Raw genomic sequence first — 27,282 nt, 5'->3', positions numbered from 1 at the left:
TTAGAATATGGTCCCAAAATCTTTATTTCACTATGGCAAAGAAAATCATTCACTTTTCACTTTACTGTGCATTACTTAAGCAACTTTCAAAATGACATCTGGATTTATCTAACAAACAAAATATTGACCACCAATCATCCAATCTAACCCAGAATATGATTTTGCCTTCTTTACCTATCCTGTTTTTATGATGGCATTCCTGACTTATTATTACCTATGCACACTGTTCTGTTATGCTTGTTATGAAGTCCAGTGTTTAAAATAGAATAAACCATAAACTATCTAATCACTGCACTAATCATTAGGCTGCTCCTCCATTTCCAACCAGGATCACCTCCCGATACTGAAGATATCACAATGTTCATCACTCTCCACCTGAAGTCCTCATTCTGTCGATCTTTCTCTTGCCAATGATCTACTAAAGGTGCTGGCAAAGCACTCATCTTCAGATGACTCCTGTGTTAATTGAGACAAAGACAAATGCATCTCTTAATTCTGCCTATTTACACTAAAGAGCAAGAACAGATTAACACATATATCATATAAGATGACTCACAAGTGATTTAAATTGTGAATGTAATCTTGTAATTGTATGATGAAAAGATTACTGTGTACTAGAAGCATACAGGTTGCATATTCCTGATGTCCCTCTGTTACTGTCGAAGTTAGAGTTTACCAATAGTTCTACCTCACTGAAAGACAACAATTGAGAACTCTGTTTATCCAAATAACATAGAAAAATTCAGACATATATGGCAAAAACACAAATTAGTTTATCTGAGGGGGTTTTTTCCAGGGTACTGCAATAACAGTTCTCTGTAGTCATATTCCACTCAATTATATGCTTTGTTCAATAATGCTAACATGTATCCCAGTCAAAAAAACTCTTAAGTTCCTCAGCTTGAACCTTAAACTCAGTATTAAAAGAACAAATTTTTCTAATAAGTAGATGTTTTAGGCAAACTTCTAATTCCATTAAATCAATAGGAATGATGGAGGCATGAAAGAGGGCAGAACACAAGATGGAAAGGACAGAAGATGCTGAATGGAGGGGAGGGAGTGGAAATAGGTATGCTGACCACCTGGAGGGGAGGAGAGGGAGGGATGGGTCAACTGATGGGTAGGGAAGGAAAGTGTGATGCTGGCTACTTGGGGAGTATGGGTAGGGAGAGAAAGGAGAAATGCTGGACAATTGGGGGTGGGTTTTCAGTCTTCCAGGGGAAGACAAGTGAGCAAGTTCAGTTTGGGCAGTCCTCGTATACATATGTGCATGCATTCTCACTCTTCAGTCACATGTACGTGTATATGCATTCAATCTTACTCTTCAGCTATGAATGCATGATCTTTCTTCAATATAGTAGAAAAATCTCCCCAACCCGATTCTAGACAGTATAGCAGCGGACAGAACCTTAACTAACTACTAAACAATAATCGATTCAAACAAATCAAGACCAATGCTTAAATATTTAGTGTAATGGGCAGGTCCTCACTTTTCACAGCTTGCCTCGGGAAACCTCCCTCTTAGCACTGGTGCCACAATAGTGCACCTGTGAAACATTCCAGGACCATATACACATCCACATGCATGCTATCTCACTTTTCAGACATATAGATACATACACACACATACACACACACACACATATACTCCCACTCTACACACACACATCTGCCCACCATCAGGCAAAGTTTTTGCATTTGCCACCAGCTTTTTATCTTAGGCTACAGCAGTAGACCCCTCACACTTATCCCATTCTTCTTAAATTCATCTTCCTTGTCAAAAAAACCACCTTTCCCCAGGATAGTCACTGGTTCTACTGGCTCTTTTCAAGGCCCCATGCAGAGCTCAGCCTACAACGCTTCCTGTGATTACAGCAGCCTTCCTATTGACTGGATCTTTTACAGTCTCTGCATTAGAAGGGAAGAGATTGGAGTGCCATAAAGGGCTAAACTATGAAAAACATCTAGACACTTTTACCATCATTCTGGCTTTAAAACAGTTAATTTACAAATATGTAGAATCTCAGAAAAATCCAATCAGTTGACAATCCTAGCCTCGCCTTTGGGCCCTAGGAGGGCTGGTGTTAGACATTCAGGAGCTCAGGGCAGAAACTAGAGAGCAGGCCCAAAAACAAATCTGCAGGCTATGCTTCCTTCAGCGTGAGGTAGGTTTGAGACCCTCTATGGTATGTAGTCCTAGGGCAATTGCCCTGTTTGCCACACCCTAATGACAGTCCTGGGCACTAGGCAGATGAGACACTTGCCTTTGCCTCAATCTGGTTTCCCTTGTGAGCCTGAGAACCTGCATTTGAGTTCTTGCCCAGTCAAATATTTGCTTTCATTTGCACAAGTTTAGATTTTGAGTTGAAAGAAGCTGTGGAAAACTGATAGAACAGCCCTGCAGCCATTGAAAAAATAGTAACTCAGTTATTCTAACATATCCTGGCTCTTGAAACTTGATGGTTTCTGCCAAAAGTCTGGTATTACACATCTTTTGTGGTAATAAAACCCAAGAATGTTTCCCATTTTCAAGATAGCTATATCTTTTTTCAAAAGTGATCTGATGAGCAGGCATAAAATGAACACTGGCAAAATAATGCATTGGTTTTTGTTTCACTTGAACTCAGGTTGCAACTTGTTTCATTTCTTTCTGCTCTTTCTAATTTTTGAACTGCTTTACCAGGTACATTGTGAAGCATAGCATTAATTCTCCTTGTGACTTTGGGCATGTCACTTAGGGTGGAAGTTATCAATGTGGGCTACTGTTAAGTTGGGTTATTTTAGTCACAAATCAAGTACAGTATTTTAGCATGGGGTCTCATAGTATAAAATGTGCACCTTGATAAAATAGCCAAACTTGTAACAAAATAACCCAATAAATTGTAACCTACGTAGATAACTTACCTCCTTAGAGGGGTAGTTACTAACATGTGTTAAAGGAGTTCCAAATGATTTAAAAAAAAAAAAATAATAATTAAAGGGGGAAGTTATCAGCGTGGGCTACTATTGATGGGCTATTTTACCCACAAATTGTGCCATTTTAGCACAGGGTCTCATTTTATACAATGAGACCCTATGATAAATTAACATGACCCATGTTGATAAATCTCCCCTCCCCCAACCTCAAAGTAGGCACTAGTGGGAACTAGTTGGATGAAATTGGATTTATTGATTTAATATCCCACTTTGTACAAAAGTGTTAACGCAGTTTATAATAGAAAAAAAAATGACAGTTTATACTAAATATAAAGGGTCTTTTGCAAAGCTGTGATAGCAATACTGCCAAGGTAAATGCACCAAAGCCCGTTCAATTCCTACCACGGCTTTGTAAAAGGGGCCCATAATAAAGCTCAACTACCATAACCAAATAGTTAGTTATAAGATATTTGTTGTTATTAATTATATTTTAATTTTGTAACTACTGAAAAATACACCAAATTATATTGTACTAGAGAAATTATTTAAAAAAAAATATTTACTTAGAAATCCATTATTATGTGCACTCAAAGGCTTTGGGGCTCATAATCGAAAGAGAAAAGCGTCCAAAAACTGGCCTAAGTCGGCACTTGGACGATCATAAACGAAAGACGTCCAAGTGCCGATAATAAAACCAGGTTTTGGCCGTATTTCTAAACGACCTAGGCCTTCATAGTGCTGCTGAACGACCATAGCTAAACGGGGCATTTCAGAAAGAGTGTCGAGGATGGGATTTGGGCGGAATGTGGGCAGGCTTAGACTTAATCGTACTGCATGTATAACCGAAAGTTATACAGCACAGAATCAACGGAACTTGGACGTTGTAACTTAGACCATTTAAAACATGGTCTAAGTCACAAAAACCCACCTAAAGTGACCAAATAAGCACTGCAAACACATAATACAGACACCCCCCACACTACTCCAGTGATCACCGACCCCCCCTCATAAAAATATTAATCACAACTTGAAAATTATGCCTCCAGAACATCATCATCTGGCAGCCTGGCATAGGAAAGCCTAGTCATGCTGCACAGAGGCGTCTTAAACCGTCTTGGGGGTGGGTTAGGGACCCATAGAGAGGTGGTCCCATGCCCATAAGCCCTTGTAATCACTGCATTGATATTGAAACATGTGCACTCCCCTATACACCCCCGAAACCCTTTTTTTACTAGTGACTCCTGCAGCCATAAGGGCTATTAGGGTGGTAGATAAGTGGGTCTAGGGCAAGGGTAGGCAATTCCGGTCCTCGAGAGCCGGAGCCAGATCAGGTTTTCAGGATATCCACAATGAATATGTACGAGATGGATTTGCATGCCCTGCCTCCTTGAGATACAAATCTATCTCATGCATATTTATTGTGGATATCCTGAAAACCTGACCTGGCTCCGGCTCTCGAGGACCGGAATTGCCTACCCCTGGTCTAGGGGATTCTGGAGGTGGTTGTGGGGGGGGGGCTCACCATGCCCTATAGGGGAGCTGTAGTGAGATGAAGACATGGCACCCTTTTTGTGAAGTTCACAGCAGTGCCCTATAAGGTACCCCTATATTTAGGTGCCATGTCTGGGTGTTCAGTCCATCACTTTGCAGACCCCTCTCACGTCCAACAGGGCTTGTTCTAGGCGTTTATGACTTGGATGAAAAGTTGGACGAAAATGTGGTATAAAGATGGATGATTTAGAAGCTTGAACAATCAGATCAGCAGGACGTATGATTTTCGAAATGAAAAAAAATTTGGACGTATTTTTTGAAAATGTGCCCAAAGCTATTTTTTACTTTGGATGACTTGCGACTTGGACGAAAACGGACTTAGATGTTCCTTTCGATTATGCCCCTCCACATGTATATGTAAGTATAATACTAGCATGGTTTGACTTGACCTATATGCCTAGTGCCTTCCCCTGTTAAGTTTGGAACCCCAAAAAATCTGGAAGACAGAGAATAAATGGATAAGAGAAAAAGGAAACACAGAAATCGAAGTGAGGAGAGGAAATGTGGAAAAAAAGGAGAAAAAAAAAAGAAAATAAGAAGTCTAAAAGAATAAACAAAAACAGGAATGAAATTGAAGAAGGATCAAGAAAAAAGCAAAGGAAACTGAAAATCAAGAAAAACATAGCCAGAAAAATATTTTATTGAATGTTGTTTCATTGTAGGGTAGATCTGCATATTGAGATTTCAGAGGTTAATAAGCAATATTTTGTTTAGTATTTGAGCTCTAGTGAGTAAGGCTCAGCACACTTATTCAAAAATCTGTTTTATTATAATATAATATGATCAAGGCAGGATTAATTCTTTGAGAGCCCCTAGGCACACAAGTACACCTTTCAGCAACTCTTTGCATCTGCCGGTCCACCCCCTCTGATGTCACTTATTCAGGTTGGTTGATGGCGATGCCGGGGGAGGGCAGTGTTGTCAATCTCCTGGGGGGGGGGCAGCACTGCCGATCTTTCCCGGGGGGCCCGTGTTGCCAAGGAAAAAAACCCCAAAATGAGTTCTGTTTCATCGGGCCCCCCTGACAACTTCGGGCCCTAGGCACATGCCTAGTTGGCCTATTGGTTAATCCTGCCCTGAATATGATGTAAACTGCAATGCTGGAGTCTGTATATGATATGGTCCATTTTTGTGGATATATCCACACACACAGCTCTTCCCTCCCTCCACCCTCTGGATTTTCTGAGCAGATCCTCCCCCGCTTCACCCCATTCACAGCTCTACCTCCCCAAACAAATGAGTCAGCAGCTGGTTATGCTTGGCTGTTTTCTCTCACTGACTCATGACATCTATCACTACACCTTGAGCTCTCTTTCTAAACTTCATACTTTTCCCCTTAGGCACTGGAAGCCATTCTAGAATGTTATTTGGTCGTACCCGTCTCTCACCCCAAGATTCATCTAGTCACCAGGTCTTAGAAAAAAATAACCTGGATTTTGTCAGTCACTGCCCAGTGTATACCTTGGATTCAACCACTTTGCACCACTCTGCAGAAGTATTCCTGGATATACCATTATACTCATATATCCACAGAGGGCCTGTTTTATAAAGCCGCACTAGCGGCTGCTGCGCGACAACAGCCCCGAAGCCCTCTAAATCTCTATGGGCTTCGTGGCCGCTAGCGCGGCTTTGTAAAAGAGGCCGTATGTAGGGGGAAAAATTCCCAAATCACTTTTTGTACAAGTTCATGTTGCCCACTCCCCCCACCTCCTTTTTACAAAGCTGCAATAGTGGCTGCCACATGGCAAACTCTCTGACACCCATTAAATCACTATCAATGTTGGAGCAATTATTGCAGCAGCAGCCACTACTGTAGCTTTGTAAAAGGAGCCTTCTGTATTTCATGTCTTTTTCTTTCCCTGCAAGTTATACTCCTGGCAGAATTCTGCACAAAAAAGAATTTCAAAATTCTGTGCAAAAAATTAGCAAATTCAGCAAGTTTATTTGTCAAAATTTAAACAATATTTTTGCTAATATTTATATTCCATTTAAAACATTTAAAATAAGATGGCTTTTTTCTACCATTGTTGTCTGGAAATTTTATTTTTCCATCAGGTTTCTTCCAGTTTCTCCTTTCTGCTTTTCTGTGTATTGTCTGCTAATTCTTCTTCATGCAGTTGCTATCTATTTGTCTTTTCTGCTCTCTCCTATGTCCTAATTACCTCTGACATATTGATCATTCCTTGTTAGTTCTTTTCTGCCTCTTTCATACCCTTCTCCTCTTTTTCACTTTTCAACTTCCTATCAAATTTCCATCTTCTCTTCCGTTTCCCTATCTTATTACTTCCTCAGCTCTCCATTCCCTTTCAACTTCAACGTACTCTCCATGTCCATATTTCTGCCCTCTGTAATAACTGTCTTCTCATCCATTTCCTTACCAACCCTTCCTCCCCCTCTTGGCCTCTTCCTCATGGTTCTATTATTCTCAGGATGTTTCTTCTTCCATCCTTATAATCCAGCATCTACTTCCTCTTCTTTCCCTTCCCACCCTCATAGCCTGACATCTGCCTGTCCCTTCTCTCTTCCCCATGTCTCCCTGTCTCTTCCCTCACTCCTATTGCCAGGCACCTCTCCATTACTTCTTTCTGCTCTTGGATCCAACATCTCCATCCTTCTCCTCCTCTATCTCCTAAGTATCTCTCCCTCCCTCTCATCCACCCCCATGTCCAACATCTCTCCCTTCCTCCCTTGCATCCCTCTCCCCATGCAGCATTTTCTCCCTCCTTCCACTGACATATCCAACATTTCTGTTTCATTTCCACTGTCCACCATCTCTCTTTCTCTCTCCCCCCCTCCCCCCTCCGCCATATGTAGGTTTACCAGATGTCCAGATTTACCCTGACATGTCCTCTTTTTAGAGGACTATCTGGGTATCTGGATGGATTTTACAAACTCAGCACTTTGTCTGGGTTTTGCATAGTCCCGACTCTGCCAGAGCTTGAGGCCACATCTGGAGGGCCTCCAAGCATGCACAGATGTGATGCGATAACATCACATGCATGCATACATGGTTGTGACATCATCATGTCAGATCCACGAATGCTCAGAGACCTTCCAGATGCAGCCCCGAGTTCCAGGAAGAAGTGGAGATGAGGTTTATTTGGGGACAGGCCTAGGGCAGAATGGGGCAGAACAGGGCGGGTCCACGTGTCCTCTTTTTTTTAAAATCAAAAATATGGTAATCCTACCCATGTGCAGCATCTTTCTTCTCCTCTCATCTTCCTGAGCACCATCTTTCCTTCTCTCCCTCCCCCTGTGCAGTGTCTTTCCTTTTTCCCCTTCTCTTCACAAGACTTTCTCTCTTCAACGCCTTTCAACATTGATTCCCATGCATTGCCTGCCACTAACCCAGAAGTCTCTCCGCAGCAGAGGAGAGGTTTCGGGGTTAACAGCAGGCAGTGTGTGGGAATCACTGCCAATGCCATGACCCGTTCAAGCGACGCCATCGAAGAGGTAGGAGATTCTGCATAGAAAAGGTGAATTCTGCGCAAATTCTGCATGGTACAGCTGCACCTTGAATACTGTATGCAGTTCTGGTTGCAGTATTTCAAAAAAGATATAGCAGAATTAGAAAAAGTACAGAGAAAAGCAATGAAAATGGTAACATGGATTGGATGACTTCCCTATGAAGAAAGGTTAAAGCAGTGGGCTCTTCAGCTTGGAGAAGAGAAGGCTCAGGAATGATATGATAGAAGTCTATAAAATGCTGAGTGGAGTGGAAAAGGTAGATGCAAACTGCTTGTTTACTCTTCCCCAAAATACTAGGCCTCCACCAGCAGTAAAGTTACAGGAATTCCACCAGTAGTAAAGTTCAGGAACTTAAATTTATGGACAAAACAAAGCTATTTCAAGATAATGCAAGCAGACTTGACCTATAGGCTTTAATGCACTTTTTTCCCTCAATCTTGGCTTTTTAAAGTTCTGTTTTCAAAGTTTCCACATAAAAAAAAAATAATAATAATAACACAATGGTCATAGGATACACTATATTATGGAAAAGTATTGCATCAGAGGGAACGTGCTACCGAGGTGGAGAGTGGCCTGCCAGGTTCGCTACAGCAGCCGGCGAACCTCAGCAGGCTGCTTTCAAGAGGAGCGGCAGCGGTGGCAGCTGTTGGTGAGTGAGGGCGGGAAGGGGGAGTCGCCAGCGTGTTCCTGCCTCCGTGTTCAAAAATGGAATTCGGCACAGACCCAGGCACCACGGTGGCAGGGAACACGCCGTCCTAAGTGCGTATGCACGCTTAGAGTTTTATTATAGAGAATATAAGAAAGATTTATGTTCTTCAAATAGATCTACTCATAGAAGATTGGGGGATGCTGTTTAAAAATCACCATCAATCACTTGCTTACCATGTATATTTTGGTACTGCTCCCTAATCTGACTAATTAGGACTTGTGATATAAAACATATCGATACATATGTCCTTATTGCTAATAATAAAGAAGTTTGGAATCCTAATATAAATTCAAATATATGTTCTTTTTCCCATTTTATCAACAATCCAAAAATATTGCATTAAAATGGGGGGGGGGGGGGGAGAGAATCTCACATACTGATATGACACAATGCCTGGAGGCAGTTACATTAATGGAAACACAAATATGTATCTTGAAAGTTAAAGATAACCATTACTGGTGATGTGTGTATGGGGGGGATGGTCTTCATAAATCTAGAATTATTTGGAATAGAAATATAAATTATTTATACATTACCCCTCAAGGTAGTTTAGGGTGGAGGCCTAAGTGAATGATAATCTTTGTTTTCTTTAAAATGTATAAATGCTAGGGGGGGGGGGTTAAACATAATTTTTAAAATGTATGCCCTGAAGCAAGGCCAAAGCACAGCACTAAGAAAGGACATGACAAGCACGTTTACAAAACATTTAGTCAGCTTATGAAGCCTTTAATGTCAAGAAAGGATAACTCTGATCCTTTTGATGTCTCTTTTTCATAGCACCAGGGGTTACTGTTTTGAAGGATTAAAAATTAAAGAGATCAGGATAACTGGCACATAATAGAAGACATGGGAAATGCATCTATCTGATGCAAAAAATAGTATGTGAGATTATCTTTAGCTTCTTACAATGACAGATCATTTGGGCTTTGCTTAAAACAATTATCAATGATTACAAAAAAAGACTAAAGAAGAAAGGAATTGGGCTCTATGGGGGAGGAGTGTCTTTAACTAAGAGTGCCAATTTGGATACAACTCTTGCACTAGTTACTAAGGCCTATATTCTATAAACGGCACCTTAATTTAGGCGCTTAAGTAGAAAATATCATTTTAAAATTATTAATATCTTTTTATTTTTAATGTGACCTACATCACAGCTATGGAGGCACTTTATGACGCCTAACGCCACTGTAGGCATGGCTAATGTCAGAAGTGGCATTAGGCGTCATAAAGCACCTCTGTAGCCGTGATCCATGTGAAAGGTAGGTACCGGAAATGTAGGCCTTGAAACCTTGGCCTACATTTCCAGCGCCTACCTTTCACGAAGCCGCGATTCTATAAATGGCACTGTTGCGTGATTGACATCTCAAGAAGAAGTACTAAGTGCAGATGGTCTGTGCATGCTCAAAGATCACTGTTCAGCAATTCGATTCAGTTGGTTGGGGGGGCGCGATTCTGATGAATCAGCCCCCCGGACACAGATCGGATCCGATCCGTGCCCTTAGTGAATCTAGCCCTAAGTAGACATTTACATCAGCTAGGCCACTGCAGTAAAAGCTCTGATAATCATAGGAATTCTATGAGGGTTGCAGCTTTTAGTGCAGTGGCCGGCGATAAAAAAAACTCTAATGCAGCTTGATAAAAGGGGGCCTAAATTTTTAAACATTTTCCTATAATGATCATAAGATTCAGATGCTCATATTATACAGCCTAGTTTTCTCTCATAACTAGCAGCCTAAAAAACCAACATCTTTTCTACATATTTGAATTCAGAGCAGCCCCATACAGAAGGAAATATTTAAAAAAGCAGAAAAATGTGAAGGGCGCTTTGATATATTGAAAGAAAATAGATAAATCAGACAACATGGCAATATAGACCATAAAACACCTTATAACAAAACAGCCAAACTTTAAAACAACACTAGCCTCTTCTCAAACTAATATCACAATTATTTTTTATACTTCTCTCTCAAGTTTTCAAAAAGTTAAAAATTTCACCAAATAAATTACCATTTGCATCCAACATTAATTCATGTTTTGCCAATACTGCTTCGATGTGGTCAATTTCTTAGTCCATCTGTTTATACTCCACGTGGGAACTCTAGTATGTGTAACTTCATCCCAGTTCTGGTCAATCATCACTTCAGGGAATTCCTATGTGCTAAATTCACATGCTCTTTTCAGCATAAATATTTGAATGCATGAATTTGCTTACATACCCTTATAGCAATCATGTACTTGTAAAATACGTTTAACATAAGAATATATGAATAGCCAAAGGTCTATCAAGCCCAGTAGACCGTTCGAACTGTGGCCAATCCAGGTCACTAGTACCTGGCCAAAACCCAAAGAATAGCAACATCCCATGCAGGGCAAGCAGTGGCTTCCCCCATGTCCTTCTCAATAATAGACTATGGACTTTTCATCCAGGAAATTGTCCAAACCCTTCTTAAAACCAGCTACGCTATCCGCTCTTACCACAACCTCTGGCAATGCATTCCAAAGCTTAACTATTCTCTGAGTGACTTGGCTTGATTTAAAATAAAAAAACAACCCCCCCAAAAAAATCAGAAATTGCTCTCCAATCTATTTGAAGTAGCATTTTGTTGCATCCATTCCTGGCAACCAATATAAATGCCTGTGCTGGCATGCTCAGTAATACCTCCTCTGTTAAGAGACATCTGGTTGGCACACATTTGCTGTAAATAGACTACACCCATATCATGCAGAACTTCAAACGAAGGAATTAAAACTTTATTTATTTAAAATTATTATCTGTTTTCCGCCTCCCCCCCAAAAAAAATGGCTCAAAGCGAATAGCATCACTTTAAGTATGGGCCTAAATTTTAACTAGAAGCCAGAAGAGCTCAGAGGCAAGGCTAGTGATGCAAACAAGACATTTGTCCTTGATATCCATACTAGAGGAGGCTCTAAGCTGGTCTAAAGATGCTGGTGAATATTGGAGCCCATTGCCATATTTCTGCCCTGAGCCCCAACACAAAGAGGACTGGAAAGTGATCCTTTCTCTCAGGCTACATCCCCTAATCAGCCTGGTAGCCATATTCTTGATGAACTGCAATCTGCAATTGGAAGTTAAATAAACTGAGTTGTAGAAATCAGTCTTTGAAATTGGATTGGGCATGGATTCGGGACTGTACATCTAATAGGTGCCTTCATCGACAGTCTGACCAGACTTTCTCTATCAGTACAGCACGGCGTTTTAGACCATGGTCCCAAGATAAGTAAAACTTTTTTTGATTTTGCTTTTCCTGTGCACAGTGATGGGTATATTACCCTTTTGATAATCACATTTCAGTGGTGGTGGAGTTTTTGCCAGTGATAGTACACAAACAGCTTTGAATCTTAAACAGTATTGAAGTTGTTTACTGCTGTGTTGAAATTTTTGATGGTTTTTCTCCATTTTGTTGTGGAATGGTTATCGGGGGGGTGTAACCCATCTATGGTGAGTAATATTTTGTAGTTAAATTTTTGGATTTAAATGTCTCTATCATATCTCCCCACTCCCGCCTTTCCTCCAACGTATATATATTAAGATAAGAACATAAGAACAGTCTTACTGGATCAGAGCAATGGTCCATCTAGCCCAGTAGCCTATCTTCAAGGTGGACAATCCAGGTCCTGGCAAAACTAGTACCTGGCAAAAACCCAAATAGTAGCAACATTCCATGCTACCAATCCAGGGCAAGCAGAGGTTTCCCCCATATCTGTCTCAATATAAGACTATGTGCTTTTCCTCTAGGAAATTGTACAAACATTTGTTAAATCCAACAGTCCCCATAGGCCTTATGATGAAGACTACTGACCATTTTAGTAGCCTTCCTCTGGATTGACTCCATCCTGTTTATATCTTTGTGAAGGTGTGGTCTTCAGAATTGTATACAATATTCTAAATGAGGTCTCACCAGAGTCCTATATAGGGGCTTCAATACTTCCTTTTTATCTACTGGCAATACCTCTCCCTATGCACTTCTAGCTCTCGCTATTGCCTTTCCAACCTGTTTGGCCGCCTTAAGCTCATCACATGCTATCACACCCAAGTCCCATTCCTCTTTCATGCACCAAAGTTCTTCACCTCCTAAACTGTACCATTTCCTCGGGTTTTTGTTTTTATGAATTACTATAGATGAAATCATATCCCATTTTAATTGATGGTGTTTATCAGACAAGAAAGAATATATACTGATCCCATAACTCATCCTCTTCACTGTATGCAGTCTTTCACAACATATATATTTTTTGCTATGTTACACTGCTGGAGGATATGGATAAGGTAAGGCAAGGTGCTCTCAGGAACTGCGCCTGACGTATTTCAGCTACCTTGGGGGCATGCAACTTTGATAAATATATGTACAAATGTAATCACAATAGTAAAAATACTTATATAACTTAGGGCCTGTTTTACAAAGCTACGCGGCAACAGCCCCAAAGCCCTTTAAATCTCTATGGGCTTTGGGGCCGTTACCTGCTTTGTAAAACAGGCCCTTAATTTTAAAAAAAACATATAGTTATAGTTAAAAACACATCTAAACATACCCAGTGGCTCCCATTAATTCTTGTGAGACTCACCACAGCCATTCAGGAAGCCACTCAGCGCCAAGCAGAAGTACGCTTTTGCTTGGTACAGAACTCACAGCAGCAACAGGCTCAGCAGCGGGGCAGGAGCATGGAAAGTTTGCTCCTACCCGCTACACCAGGGATTCCAGGTACGCGGGTCATACGGCAGGCATGGCGGCATGCAGACTTTCAGCACAGAGGAGGTACAATGGACAGGGCAGGGAGGGGGACAGGGTACAGAACCTGCAACAAGTCCAGGAGGGGGGCAAGTGGGCACTGGACTGAATATAAACCAAGACTCCCTTTTTGAGCCCATTTTTTGCCCCCCAAATCTCGGTTTATATTTGAGTATATACAGTACCTAGCTGGGATAAGAAACAGCTTCCACCAATTACAGCTAGCTGGTGTGAGAACAGCTAACTCCAACATTGGAAAACATAAAATAAAAGTGAAAGTATGCATCACTAAAAACAAGCATATAAAGCTAAGTAAAAGCAAAAAGCTTCTACAGGAGTAAACCCAGATAAAAACAGTTGTAGCTGCAAGAGTAAAAATAGATCCTCAATAAGAAACTCTAAAACAAGGGTTACTCACAGTGTTCTGGGTCAGTAGTAACTGGCAAACAGGCGAGCTTGCGCACACAACCAGGCTTATATGGAGGAAGACTGATGTCATAAATAATAATGATATAAAAGAACTAAAACTCAATTAAAACTAAACTCAATTAGAACTAAAACCTCAATTAGAACTAACAATTAGAACTAAAAACTCAATTAGAACTAAAAACTAATACTCAATTAGAACTAAAACTCAATTTAAAAAGTGGTACAGCCCTTAAAAACCAGAATTGGAACCCAAATGAAAGTAAAAAATAAAATGTAAAATAATTAAAAAAAACCCTCCAATTACAGATGTGAAAAAGTTGGTAACCCATCCAAAGCATTGTAAGCATTGTAAGCATTGTAAAAAAAACGTTAAAATATTTTCAGAGCCTGAAAACATAATCACAAATGGTAACCAAAGTACTGTATTTTCACTCATATACCATGCACCCGTGTAAAACGTGCACACGGGTATACCGCGCAGGGAACACAAATTTATGTAATAAAATGTTAATATAGCGGGCACACGCGTATACCGCGCATGCTAAAACCTCCTCCCGCCTACTCCGAACCGGCATCCTCCCACCCGCTCGCGTCACCCCCTCCCCCTCTGATCCGAGATAATCTGATCCGGCATTCCCCCTGTGAACCGGCATCCTCCCCCCCCCCGCTCGCGTCACCCCCCCCTCCCCCACGATCCTACATCCCCCCCCAGCACCGTAAATACAACTCTTACCCGATTGGGCACCCGCACCGGCACCAGCACCAATGCACAGCATGTGCCAGTGCCAGTGCCAGAAGATCCTCCCTCGTTGGTTTGGGCTGGGCTGGGCTGGGCCGGGCGGTGCGAGAGAGATCCTCCTTCTTCCTCTGCCGGGCTGGACTAGGCTTTAAGCATTTATGCATGCTCAAAGCCTTCTGGTCTCGCTCTCTCCGAGATTATCTCGGAGAGAGTGAGACCAGAAGGCTTTGAGCATGCGCAAATGCTCAAAGCCTAGTCCAGCCCAGCAGAGGAAGAAGGAGGATCTCTCTCGCACCGCCCGGCCCAGCCCAAACCAACGAGGGAGGATCTTCGGGCACTGGCACTGGCATATGCTGTGCATTGGTGCTGGTGCCGGTGCCCAATTGGGTAAGAGTTGTATTTGTGGTGCTGGGTGGGATGTAGGATCGCGGGGGAGGGGGAGGGTGACGCGAGCGGGGAGGAGGATGCCGGTTCGCAGGAGGAATGCCGGATCAGAATGTAAAAAAAATAAATTGTAAAACGCGCTCACACGTATAACGCGCATGGTTATGCACGGTTTGTAAAATTGTGCATAACACGCGCGTTATATGCGTGAAAATACGGTAATAATAAATAAATAATTCCCTCTTTTACTAAGCTGCGGTAGAGGAATTCTATGAGCGTTGGAGCATTTAGCGCTCTGGGCCGCAGTAGAAACTTCTACTGCGGCTTACTAAAAGGGGGATAAATAAATATAAATAATAGCAAGTAAACAATAAATACTATCGAGAAGGTACAGTTAAAGACCTCATATTTCATCTAATATAACGTTATAAAAACACAGACTAATCAGTCTTTTGGTTAAGTCCATATGGAGTGACTGTATTGCGTGTTTTTAGTGGTATATCCTTTCACTTTTACTTTTAATAGTTTTCCAGTGTTGGAGTTAGCTGTTCTTCTCACACCAGCGGGCTGTAATTTATGATGAAAACTGTTTCTTATCCCAGTCAGTTTGGGAGTAAGCTGGTTTTTATCACACCAGCTGGATGCAATTGCTGGTGGAAGCTCTTTCTTATCTCAGCTAGGTAAGCCATTTGTTTATAGGTTTGGATATGTTTAGATGTGTTTGTATCTTTATGTATTTAAATTAAGTTATATAGGTATTTTTACTATTGAAATTAAATTTGTACATATATTTGATTTTATTATCACAGCTACATGCCCCCGAGGCAGCTTTGTTTGGCAAAATGTGTCAGGCACGGTTCCTGGAAGCACCTTGAATAAATCTGACTTTAATCTCCATATTGTCCGCCAATCTTCTTTTGTTCCACATTGTATTCTTTGGTGGATCGCTTGACTTGTTTCCTTAAGATAAGGATAACAGAAGACACAGGGGTCCTTTAACTAAATTGCGGAAAGCACTAGTGAGCGTTTACCGTACGTTAAAAGGACTTACTATGGGACATGCACTGCTTGCTGTTCAGCAGTAAAGCTGCCTATCTGTGCATGCTAAAATTTCTATGAACTTTCTCTAAGGGGGCATGTTTGGTGGTAGAGAGTGGGCATGACAGCGCTAATCATTATGTGTGAGGCATTGCTGAGGGCTAATTGATTAGCATGGAGTTAGAATATGCGCTCTTAGGGCCTGATTATGTATAGGACACCAGTCTCGGCGGCTGCCTAAGAAACGGATGAGAATCGTGCAGTGGCGTCCTAAGCAGAATCACATCTATCATAAAGAACATAACATAACTTTATTCTTCTATACCGCCATAGTCAGATGACTTCTAGGTGGTTCACACTGAAGAGTGCTGGACAATCAGCGAATTACAAAATGCAAATAGTAAAAGTACAACATATTACTCAAGAAATGGACAGGATGACAATATAAATTTAGTGTGACTTCTGTTTAGGAGATATAATACAGTTTTAATTTCTTTTCGAAAGGCGCCGTAAGTCAGCCTAGTTCCATTGATGTAGTTACCTAGCCAAAACTGCTATTTGCTTGCTTGAAACGTGAAAAATCTATCCAAGGACTTATATTTACAACCAGTGATACCTTAACCCCCAATTCTCTAACCGGCACCCATGTCAACTATCAACTGATCATGGCACCGGAATCTCTGATCAGCTGAGTAGGCAGGACTCCCAGAATCCACAGCTTCGGGGAGTCTTGATGGCTCAGCTGATTGGGGGGAAAATACCCCTGCTGCGATCAGTTGACTGCAGCAGATGATCCCCTGACCCCTCCCCCCAAGATCAGCAGGAGAGATGCCCACTCCTTCCTGCCTAATACCCTCTGACACCCCCACCCTTCCCCACACCTACGATCTCCCTCCTGCCACCAGGCCCCCTTGATCTTCGACATCCCCAATACCCTCACCCTGATACCCCTTGAACCGCCAAACACCCCACCCTGACATCCTCAAAACTTCAAACACCCCAGCCCAACATCTCACCCTGAAAACCCCTCACCTGGGATAGGCTTGTGTGATCTCTTAGAGAGAGAGAAAGAGATAATGGTTACTGCGGATGGGCAGACTGGATGGTCATTTGGCCTTTATCTGCCATCATATTTCTATGTTTCTATCACTTTCCATGCCATCCCCAGATTGCATTAAGTTTGGTTGTGTTCTGCCTTTTACATTCCATATCTCTTCCCTCAGAATTCTCACAGAGAAAGTGCCTTACCAACCTTCAATCCTGATTTTATCCCAGGACAAGCAGACAGCATATTCTCACATGTGGGTGACATCATCCACGGAGCCCAAATGCGGACAGCTTCGCAAACAGACTTGCTTGTAGAACTTCAGAAAGTTTGCGATTGCTGCACCGTGCATGCGCGAGTGCCTTCCCACCCTGCGTAGGGTGCGTCTCTCCTCAGTTTCAGTTTTCCGCTGAGCCAAGAAGTCCTATTTCGACGCTCTACGCTACACTCAGTTCTACTTCATGCTTTCTCTCTCCGCGGCTCGTGTTTATTTCTTTTTAGGGTCGCTGTGTATTTCTTGTGTGTTTCATTTTAAAAAAAAGAAAGACTTTATTTTTTATTTCAATCATGGCGGGGCCTGCCTTGCGGCCTCAGCCGGCAGGTTTTGACTTAGCTGCGGCTATCTTTCCATATATGTCCCGGCCAGTAACAGGCTTTAAGAAGTGTAACCATTGCCAGCGCGCGATCTCCCTCACTGACCCAAATCGGTGGTGTATTCAGTATTTGGGACCTGACCATCGTCCGGAGTCGTGTGTTCGTTGTGCTACCCTTCAACCTCGTGCCCGCAAACGTCGTTGAGTTCAGGTGGAAAAACTCTTCGGAGGTATGGATCCACTTGCCCCGGTCTCGACCTCAAATCCAGTCAAGCTTATAGGAGTTCCCCCTTCTGCCTTGACCTTGGCTTCGACTTTAATCAAGCCATCCTCGTTCGGCGGGTCCTCGTCCTCGAGTAAATCTGCTAAGTCTTCTCCTGATGAGATGCTTGCCTCGCTGCCTCCCTCAGGTCAGGTACCTGCAGTGGTTATCAAGATACCCAAGAATCATGTCTCCAAGTCGAAGAGTCATTCTTCCTCCTCTTCCTCAGAGACTATAGCTACACCAAATGTACCAGATCCTCAAGTCTCGGTGTCACATTTGGAGGCCATCTTGGATCGTCAGTTTGGTAATATGCTTGCCAAACATGCTCCTACCTCGACTCTGCTTCCTGCAGTCCTGCCTGAGCACTTAGCAGTATCACAAGGAGTCAAGTCCTTGGCTGTACTTTGAGATGATCCTCCTCACTCTATATAAGGAGTCAAGTCTTTGGGAGTGCCTCGCGAGGACTCTTCACACTCTATGCAAGGAGTCGAGTCTTTGCGAGTGTCTCGTCTGGAGCAAAAGCACGCTATTCAAGGAGTTGAGTCCTTGTCAGTGCCTCGAGATTCCTTGACACCAGGCATTCAACAAATTTCTGGTCAGAGAGAAATTTTGGATGCTGTCTCTGGCATCTCTATACCCTCTTCTAGATCAGAATGATTGGTTATGTTCTCTAGATCTCAAAGAGGCTTACACTCATATTCCCATTTTTCCAGCCTCTCGACAATTCCTCATATTTCAGGTGGGGAATCTGCATTTTCAGAACAGAGTGGTATCTTTCAGCCTGGCTTCACCTCCAAGAGTGTTCACCAAGTGCCTAGTGGTAGTGGCAGCAGCTCTGCGGAACCATGGCCTCCAGGTGTTCCCGTACCTGGACGACTGGCTCATCAAGGATTCAAAATCTCAAGGGGTTATTGTAGTGACCCAATGGATTATGCGATTTCTACAAAGCTTGGGATTCGAAATCAACTTTCCGAAATCCCAGCTATAGCCCTCTCAACTCTGCAGTCCATCGGAGCTGTTCTAGACACTGTCCGACTCAGATTATTCCTTCCTCAACAACTTCAGGCTGCTCTCATTCATCTCTGCCACAAAGTGTTTTCCTTGACTAAAATTTCAGCAAGACACATGATGGTTCTCCTTGGTCACATGGCTTCTACAGTTCACATGACTCTTTTTGCCAGACATCACCTCAGAATTCCTCAGTGGACCTTGGCATCTCAGTGGGTGCAGGCTTGCGACCCACTCTCTCAACACATCAGAGTGATTCCTTCGTTGAGACAGTCTCTCCACTGGTGGATGCTCTCTCCAATCTCTCCAGAGGTTTATTACTTCAAACATCTCCTCATCAGAAGGTCTTCACGACAGATTCTTCGACCTACGCTGGGGGGGGGGGAAGGGGGCTCATCTCGATGGTTTCCGTACTCAAGGCCATTGGTCCAGCACAGATTGTCAATGTCACATCAATCTATTGGAACTCAGAGCGATTTCCAATGCTCTCAAAGCTTTTCAGCATCTTCTTCACGACCAGGTAGTCCTCATTCGGATGGACAACCAAGTCGCCATGTACTATGTCAACAAGTAGGGAGGAACAGGATCTCTCCCTCTTTGCCAGAAGCTCTACAGCTGTGGGATTGGGCAATTCTTCACAACACCTTCCTCAAAGCTGTCTACATTCAAGGAGAGAAAAACAGTCTGGCGAACAAATTAAGTCATCTTCTACAACCTCACGAATGGACACTCAATTCCTCGCCTCTTCATCACATTTTTTTCTCAGTGGGGGACTCCTCAGATAGATCTCTTTGCGTCTCCCCACAACAAACTGCCTCAGTTCTGCTCCAGGATATACTCTCCTCACCAACTGGAGGCAGATGCTTTTCTATTGGAAATGTACAAATCAATTTCACTATGCGTTCCCTCCATTCCCTCTCATTCTCAAGACACTTGTCAAACTCAAACAAGAACATGCCACCATGATTCTGATAGCTCTTCGGTGGCCCAGGCAACCTTGGTACTCCCTTCTACTTCAACTCAACAGCAGAGCGCCACTGCTTCTACATGTTTTTCCTTCCCTGCTTACGCAGAGTCAGGGGTCTCTACTTCATCCAGCCTGCAGTCTCTACACCTGACTGCTTGGTATCTCTCAACCTAACTGCCACTCTACAGTTTTCTCAATCTGTACAGGACATTTTAGGGGCTTCTAGGAAGCCTACCACTAGGCAATGCTATAATCAGAAATGGACTAGATTTTCTGCTTGGTGCAACATTCATCACAAGGAGCCTCAATCTACCTCCTTGTCTTCAGTTTTGGATTACCTGTTGCATTTATCTCAATCAGGCCTCAAATCTACATCCATTCGAGTCCATCTCAGTGCAATTGCTGCTTTCCATCAGCCTATCAAAGGGAAACCTCTTTCTGCTCATCCTGTGATTTCCAGATTTATGAAAGGACTTTTCAATGTCAAACCACCTCTCAAACCGCCTCCAGTGGTTTGGGATCTTAATGTTGTTCTTGCTCAATTGATGAAGCCTCCTTTCAAACCAATAGATTTGGCTCATCTTAAATATCTCACTTGGAAAGTGTTTTTTTCTCATTGTTCTCACCTCTGCTCACAGGGTCAGCGAGCTCCAAGTTTTAGTTGTATACCCACCTATCACAATATTTCATCTTGACAAGGTGGTCCTCTGTACTCATCCTAAATTCTTACCTAAAGTGGTTTCAGAATTTCATCTCGATCAAATTATTGTACTTTCAGTGTTTTTCCCAAAGCCTCATTCTCACTCTGGAGAAACAGCCCTTCACACTCTGGACTGTAAGCGTGCTTTGGCTTTCTACTTGCAACGCACTCAACCACATAGATGTGCACCTCAATTTTTTGTCTCCTTCGATCCAAACAAGTTGGGACATCCGATTTCCAAACGCAGCATCTCCAACTGGTTAGCTGCTTGCATCTCTTTCTGCTATGCTCAGGTTGGACTGCATCTACAGAGTCAAGTCACAGCCCATAGAGTCAGAGCCATGGCAGCATCAGTAGCTTTCTTCAGATCTACTCCTATTGAGGAAATCCTATTGAGGAAATCTGCAAAGCTGCCACTTGGTCCTTGGTTCATACATTCACTTCTCATTATTGTCTGGATACTTTTTCCAGACGGGATGGCCATTCTCCTAAGTTGTCAATACTCCCACCATCCCATTTTGGTTAGCTTGGAGGTCACCCATATGTAAGAATATGCTGCCTGCTTGTCCTGGGATAAAGCACAGTTATTTACTGTAACAGGTGTTATCCAGGGACAGCAGGCAGATATTCCCACAACCCACCCACCTCTCCTGGTTGGCCTCTCTGCTAGCTATCTGAACTGAGGAGACGTGCCTTACGCAGGGTGGGAAGATACTCGCGCATGTGCGGTGCAGCAGTCGAAAACTTTCTAAAGTTCTACAAGCAAGTCTGCTTGCGAAGCTGTCCACATCCGGGCTCCGTGCATGACATCACCCACATGTAAGAATATCTGCCTGCTGTCCCTGGATAACACCTGTTACGGTAAGTAACTGTACTTTTCCTGCAGCCTTTTGGCTGACTATGCTTCCTAAATGATATCTGACCAGTGGGCTGCAGGGTGAGGCGGGAGCAGTAGCTACAGAGACAGCACCTTAGCAACCTTCATTTCCGCTTTCCCTGATCCTGTTGGCTGGCTATGTGTCTAAGTTTCGTTAGGAATGTCTGACCAATGAGCTGTAGGGGGAGGAAACATTGTAAAAATCACCTAAACAAATTTTGCCAAATTCCAGACCTAGCTAAATCACTTTCTTGCACTCGAAAACCCTAGATTCACCCCATTTCATGAAAATCTTTAGGGCCAGTTTCAAGAAAAACATACATACATACAAGCATAGAATTATTGCTTGCTTTATAGCATAGGAAAAATAAATACAAGGAGATTGGCATTTTCTTCCAAATAAAACTTCCCATAAATGACAAAGTAAGCTAATATGTTTTTTAAAATTTTGTTTCTCTCATGCTTCACTTCAGTACAGTTCTCACTTCTGGATGGACATACTGTAGAAACAAGAGACTACAGTCATTAAGTTTTGGGAAGCTCCTTGTTCTATGTTTTGGCTTTTAGATTCAGTCTCACAGTATGGAAATCAGACTGCATGCAAATGATAAAACTTGCATTCCCACTCCAGATGAAAGGCACACCCTCTGTACAAATTGTACAAAGAAGCTGACAGGCAACTTGCAAGCTATGTTTATTATTTTTATACATCTTCCTTTTTGTCTCATCTCATGCCTGTTGGTTTTGTGTATCAGGATTCCCTTATGTTCTGCAGGTGGCAGTTGTTTGTAACTTCAGTAATTTAGAGAAAACTTGCATTGTGGTGAGATACGAATATTGTTTATTTAAAATTTATAATTTTAAAATAAGATTGAATATAATTAATTTAAACATTTATAGAATGCTTCTCTGAACTGTAGAGACATAATAAAATTATATAATATTTTGGAACTAGTTATTGACCCCAGAGATCCTGTAGGAGGTTGCCCAAATTTGGGCGTGGATCCCAGATCCATGCATAAACTAATTAATCAATTAGGCATTAACAAGCAACTATTGATGTTAACAAGTATTTGATTGGCAGGAATGGAATTGCCTAAATTTCATAGTGCACAACTCCAAAGGGGGCATGGCCATGGTAAGAGCATGGATGAGTCAGGGGAATTCCCAGAAATTAAGCTTGGTGTTACAGAATACCTGTATTTGTGCATCTAACTGCCATCAACTGGATGTGAGCAATAGCAGAAATCAAATTTAGAGTAACAAAATAAATCTACTTCACTCAGAATCCCCATCTGCCTTCCTCTCTTTTAAAAAAACAAAAGCCAAAAACCTTTACGCCTACAGGTAGTGGTGTACTGAGAAGTGGGGGCAGTCCACCTCAGGTGCAGAAAATGAGGGGGTGCTCCTGGCCTGGGCCTCATGGTCCACAAACTTTCCCTTCTGGCAGTGCCGATGTCAGACCTTCCTTTCTGCCGGCCAGGTTGACAGAACCGACATACCTCTCCGTGATGGCTGACTCCTAAAGCAGCAGCAGCAGCGATTGGACTGTTAGAAGCAACACTCTGAACAGGTTGCATGTAGCCTAAGCTGCTTCCCTGTGACGTATCACTGCTGACGCAGGAGAGATGCCCTGGTAGAGTAGGCCATAAACAGCCTGTTCACAGCAACTGCTTCTCACAGCCCAGCTACTACTACTGCTGCTTGGGGTGGGGGGGGATGTTGGTTGGGAGGTGCTGCGCAGTGGGAGAGAGCAGGGTGTTAAGGGTAGGCAAACAGGGCAGCTGCCCTAGGCCCTAAGGCTCTGGGGGACCCCTGTGACCCAGCATGTCTTCCCCCTTCTTTCCACACCAGCCCAATGTCACCCTCACTTTCTGTCTGCTGAAAATCTGCTGACCTCAATAGTGATTCAGAAATGTTGCCCATTGCTCCCCTTCCTTCTTTCCATCTGCAGCAGTCCATCCGGGCGTAAATAGGAAATTGAGTCATTGGTGACAGACCACGGCAGATGGAAAGCAGGGAGGAGAACCGAGGGCAACGTTTCTGAATCATTGCTGAGGCCAGCAGATTTTTTTGCAAGACAGAAGGTGATGGTGACATCGGACTGGAAAGGAGGGAAGAGGGGGGAACATGCTGGGCCGTGGAATCCTCCTGGACTAACTTCTTTTTGTTTGTTTAAGAACGAAGGGGGAAGATATTAAAAGAAGTGCCTGATTGGGTGTGGGGAGAGAGTGTATGGGGCTGGAAACAGAGGACAGAGAGAGAGATGGTGGGCAAAGGTCTGAAGGAAAGAAGTTAGACCTGAGGTGGGGTGGAGGAGGAGGAGGGAAAGAGATACTTGAAGGGAGAACTGTTGGGAAGAGAAAGGGAGAGATGGTGGGCCTGGAGGAGGAAGGGAAGGAGGCAGGTAGAGATATGAGATGGGACAGTTGGGAAGAGAAAGGGATAGAAGTTGGACCTGGGGATGGAAGGGAGAGAGAAATGTTAGGCCTGGGGGTGGAAGGGAGAGAGAGATGCAACATCTATTTTTTCATCTTCCATCTTATTGTTCAGCATCATGAGGGGAGGGAAGAACAACAACAGAAAAGAGAGGGAGCAAAATGCTAGACCATGGGAAAAGAGGAGGACCCATGGGAGGGCAGGAGGGAAGAGAGCTTGGATAAGAAGATGCTAGAGGATGGAGAAAAAGGGACAGGGAGATATAGCCTGACCACTGGAGAGAGGGAGGAGGATTCTGAAAGTGGTGAGCCCTACCAGCTTCAGCAAGGGAGATGTTCATTTTGAGGGAACCTATGCTCAAAGTGGGAGGCCCAGCCTCCTCTCATGGTTCTATATTTGGTGAAGGTCTGCCTGTTTTGTGTGTGAAGAAGTAAAGGAGAGAAATGTTGGACATAGAGTGGAGGGCAGGGAGAGATGGTGCATGGGGAGAGAGGAAGAAATGTTGCACATGATAATGAGAGAGAGAGAGAGAGATTTTAATGAATATTTTCAATATATGAAACACAGAAAATATTAACAATATTCATAAAACAGAACAATAACACTTTAGCTGTACTATAGAAAATGTTTTTTACAGCAAAAGAAAATCATCTTGGTCTTAAGAACTACAAGAGATGGTTATCTAATGATTTCCACACATCTACTAATAAAACTATGCCAATGTATTGATTCTAACCTACTGTATTTTGGTATTTCCTTAAACGTAGGAGGGGCTGCTGAAAAGTTCTTAGCTCAACCGAGAAGAGAATTATGTTGAGCCATGAATCTTACAAGTTATTCCACACTTTTCGTCTCATTTCACATTGAAATGTATCTTACTGGTATGTGGTAACAGCTTTTTTTGTCTGGGGGGAGGGGGGGCGGCAGTGAAAGCAGAGGCAGTGCTACATTACCCTGCATTTGGGAGCAAACCCATTTCACACTAGGAAACTTCATCTCTACCTTTATCTTCTTGCGTTATACACAGTTATGATCTTTTCATTTTCTAAGCTCCCTTTCTCAGGTCGATTGCAAGAATGGGAGACGAAAGACTTTATTGTAAAGCAACCCCCTGCTTCTTCCCTTCCCTCCCGACAGTCGCCCAGACCGGAGCAGGTGTGGGCTGTGCCCTCCTGCGCTTGAGCACTCCCAACCGCCAGCCTCAGGTGCGTCCCACGTGACAGAAAGCGACCAATCCCACCCGGGAGGAGAGCGAGCCAGCCTCTCGCACGGCTCGGCTCTGTCAGCCGCCGCGCAGTTCGCGCTTCCTGTCAACCGTTCGCACGCAACTGCTTCGTTCCGCCGCCATGTCCACCTCGTCCGGCCACTGGTCCTTGGAGAACGGCACGTCGTCCTCCGATAAGGACAGCGTCTTCTACGAGCGTGTGCGCACCTACAGCCCAGTTACTAAGATGATGCAGGTGCTGGACCCGGGCTCGCCTTTGCCGCAGTCGCCGCTGGAGCGCGCGCCCAGTCCGCACTTCCAGAGCTTCGTGTGGAGCGGTGAGCCTCCCCTCGCGCAGGTACTACGAGCTCTCTTGGCAGCGTTTGGGCCCCATCCCCCACTGCTTCCTGGGCGCCTGCGGAACCGAGGCAAGGGTATTGGGCCCCTTAGATAAATGTGTAGCCTTACGTCCCTTCCTGCCCCACCCCCATTAACTTTCAGGTCAATAGCCGCTCTCCTCCGAGTTTTTGGATAATTTAATCCAGCAGTCATGATCGTTACAATCCTATAATAAAAAAAATGTACTGATGACAATGTTTTGAGTTTCTGTGATTGTGAAAATCTACTGTTTTGCTCCGAATGAAGCTGCTCTCTATGCTACTCCCTAGTAACTGCTGTCCTAGGCAGCCGCCCAAACTTGCATGATGGTTGGGCTGGCCCTGGGAGACTGGACAGAGGGGTCACTCACCACCTATCTCTCTGTCTGCTGCAGCTTGGCTGGAGAGCGGACTCGGAAGAGATATCAATTCCGTTTTGAGTTTTCTCAGAGGTGAATTTTCCCTTCGAGAAATTCAGGTGCCCTGTGAAAGTAGATGGGGTGCAGGCATTTGTTGTGAATGTGGGAAACGGAAGTTTAGGCGTTATGTAAGGCTATAGTAACCTCTTTGTGCGACGGGAGGAAGTCTTGTGGAAATGAAATAGAAAAGGGCTGTTCTTGTTTTTAAGGCACTCGTATTCTCTAGATGAGAAAGCACACACACGCATATACATCTGGAGACCACTGTCATCATGTGCATTATGCTATAGCTTTTACTATTACTTGGATGGGCATACAAAAATGGGTTCAAAGATAATAGAGCCGAGGACGCAATAGGAAATTAAATATTTGTGATATATAATGATTGCTTTCTGTTGTTGGAAAGTTTGCATGAGCCTGCTCTTTAATTTTGCTTCAGCAAGCCTTTCAAAAGAATAAGCAAAGGGAATGTGATCGTAGACCCAGGACTTGAAATCTTTTATTTTCTTGCACTTCTTCATCGCTTTTACTGGGAAAATCGCCCAGGCTGCCACTGGCCTGCTTGGCTTTGCATCCAAGATTGGGGATCTACTACTACAGTATTTATCTTTTCTATAGCACGGAATCTTCTCTCAAAAGTGGGAAGTCAATGACATTTTTTTGAAGTCTGAGGTTTGTGCTTCATTATCTGTGGCTTGTTCTTTTGTATTAGGAAAAATTAGAAATTAATTTTCTCTAACGTCCAAATTCAAAAGAGCAAGCCAGGAAGTATAGACCTAGACTTTTATTATAAGCTGACCTTAACTTCTTTTCCTGGATTGGAAGTAGTTTGCTTTAAACTTTTTATTATTTTTACTGTGGTTGGTTGGTTGGTTATGGTGCTGTGTGGTAGGTAGAAGATAATTTAATCGTTATAAAAAGGAAACAATTATTCCAATTCTGTTTTATCTTGGTGAATCCCTTATGTTTAGGAATCATAAGTGAAATAAAATTTGAATTGTCATACCAAAGGAGCAAGATGGGTTTTGTCTAACTTGTCAAAGGCAATTGAAATATATTAATTGAGAAAGGGTTGATTGTTATTTCACCTGTGATTGCGTTTTGACCTTTTTAGCTATTTCAGTTTAAAGGTATAAGGGTTTCAAAATCCTGTCAGTTGTTCTAACAAATATGACAAGCTGTGTTGACAGTGGACCAATTTACTATTTCATTTGTCTAACTGCATTCATACTTCTGCCATATGAACACATATCAGATCAGAATACAGTAGTTATTTTCCTAACCCATCCGTTTGCCTTTTGATCTGCATATGTATACAAGCAGAACAATTTAGCAAACCTTAAAAACACATTGAGTGAAACTTGGCTGTTTGCTCGTTTGTTTTGTTCACTTTAAAGAATGGAGCC

General features: G+C 43.0%; 1 protein-coding gene and 1 long non-coding RNA gene across 2 annotated transcripts in view; one reads left to right on the top strand and one right to left on the bottom strand.

Moving 5' to 3' along the window:
- LOC117361439 lies at positions 1-25,121 on the bottom strand. Its single transcript, XR_004539649.1, has 3 exons — positions 24,879-25,121; positions 557-692; positions 1-456 (listed from the first exon to the last, which is right to left on the bottom strand). It is a non-coding gene; the product is annotated as an uncharacterized LOC117361439 (long non-coding RNA).
- The window catches only part of POF1B (POF1B actin binding protein), a 142,516-nt gene continuing 140,309 nt past the window's right edge, over positions 25,076-27,282 (top strand). The window contains exon 1 of the mRNA XM_033946778.1: positions 25,076-25,438. Within this exon, the coding sequence (XP_033802669.1) occupies positions 25,223-25,438 (216 nt within the window). The 5' untranslated portion in view covers positions 25,076-25,222. The remainder of the gene's footprint in view (positions 25,439-27,282) is intronic.

This window comes from Geotrypetes seraphini, chromosome 5, assembly GCF_902459505.1.
Source record: "Geotrypetes seraphini chromosome 5, aGeoSer1.1, whole genome shotgun sequence".
In the NCBI taxonomy this organism is placed as follows: domain Eukaryota; kingdom Metazoa; phylum Chordata; class Amphibia; order Gymnophiona; family Dermophiidae; genus Geotrypetes; species Geotrypetes seraphini.
Note: the sequence above shows the minus strand (reverse complement) of the source record. Positions and strands in the feature narration are given on the sequence as shown.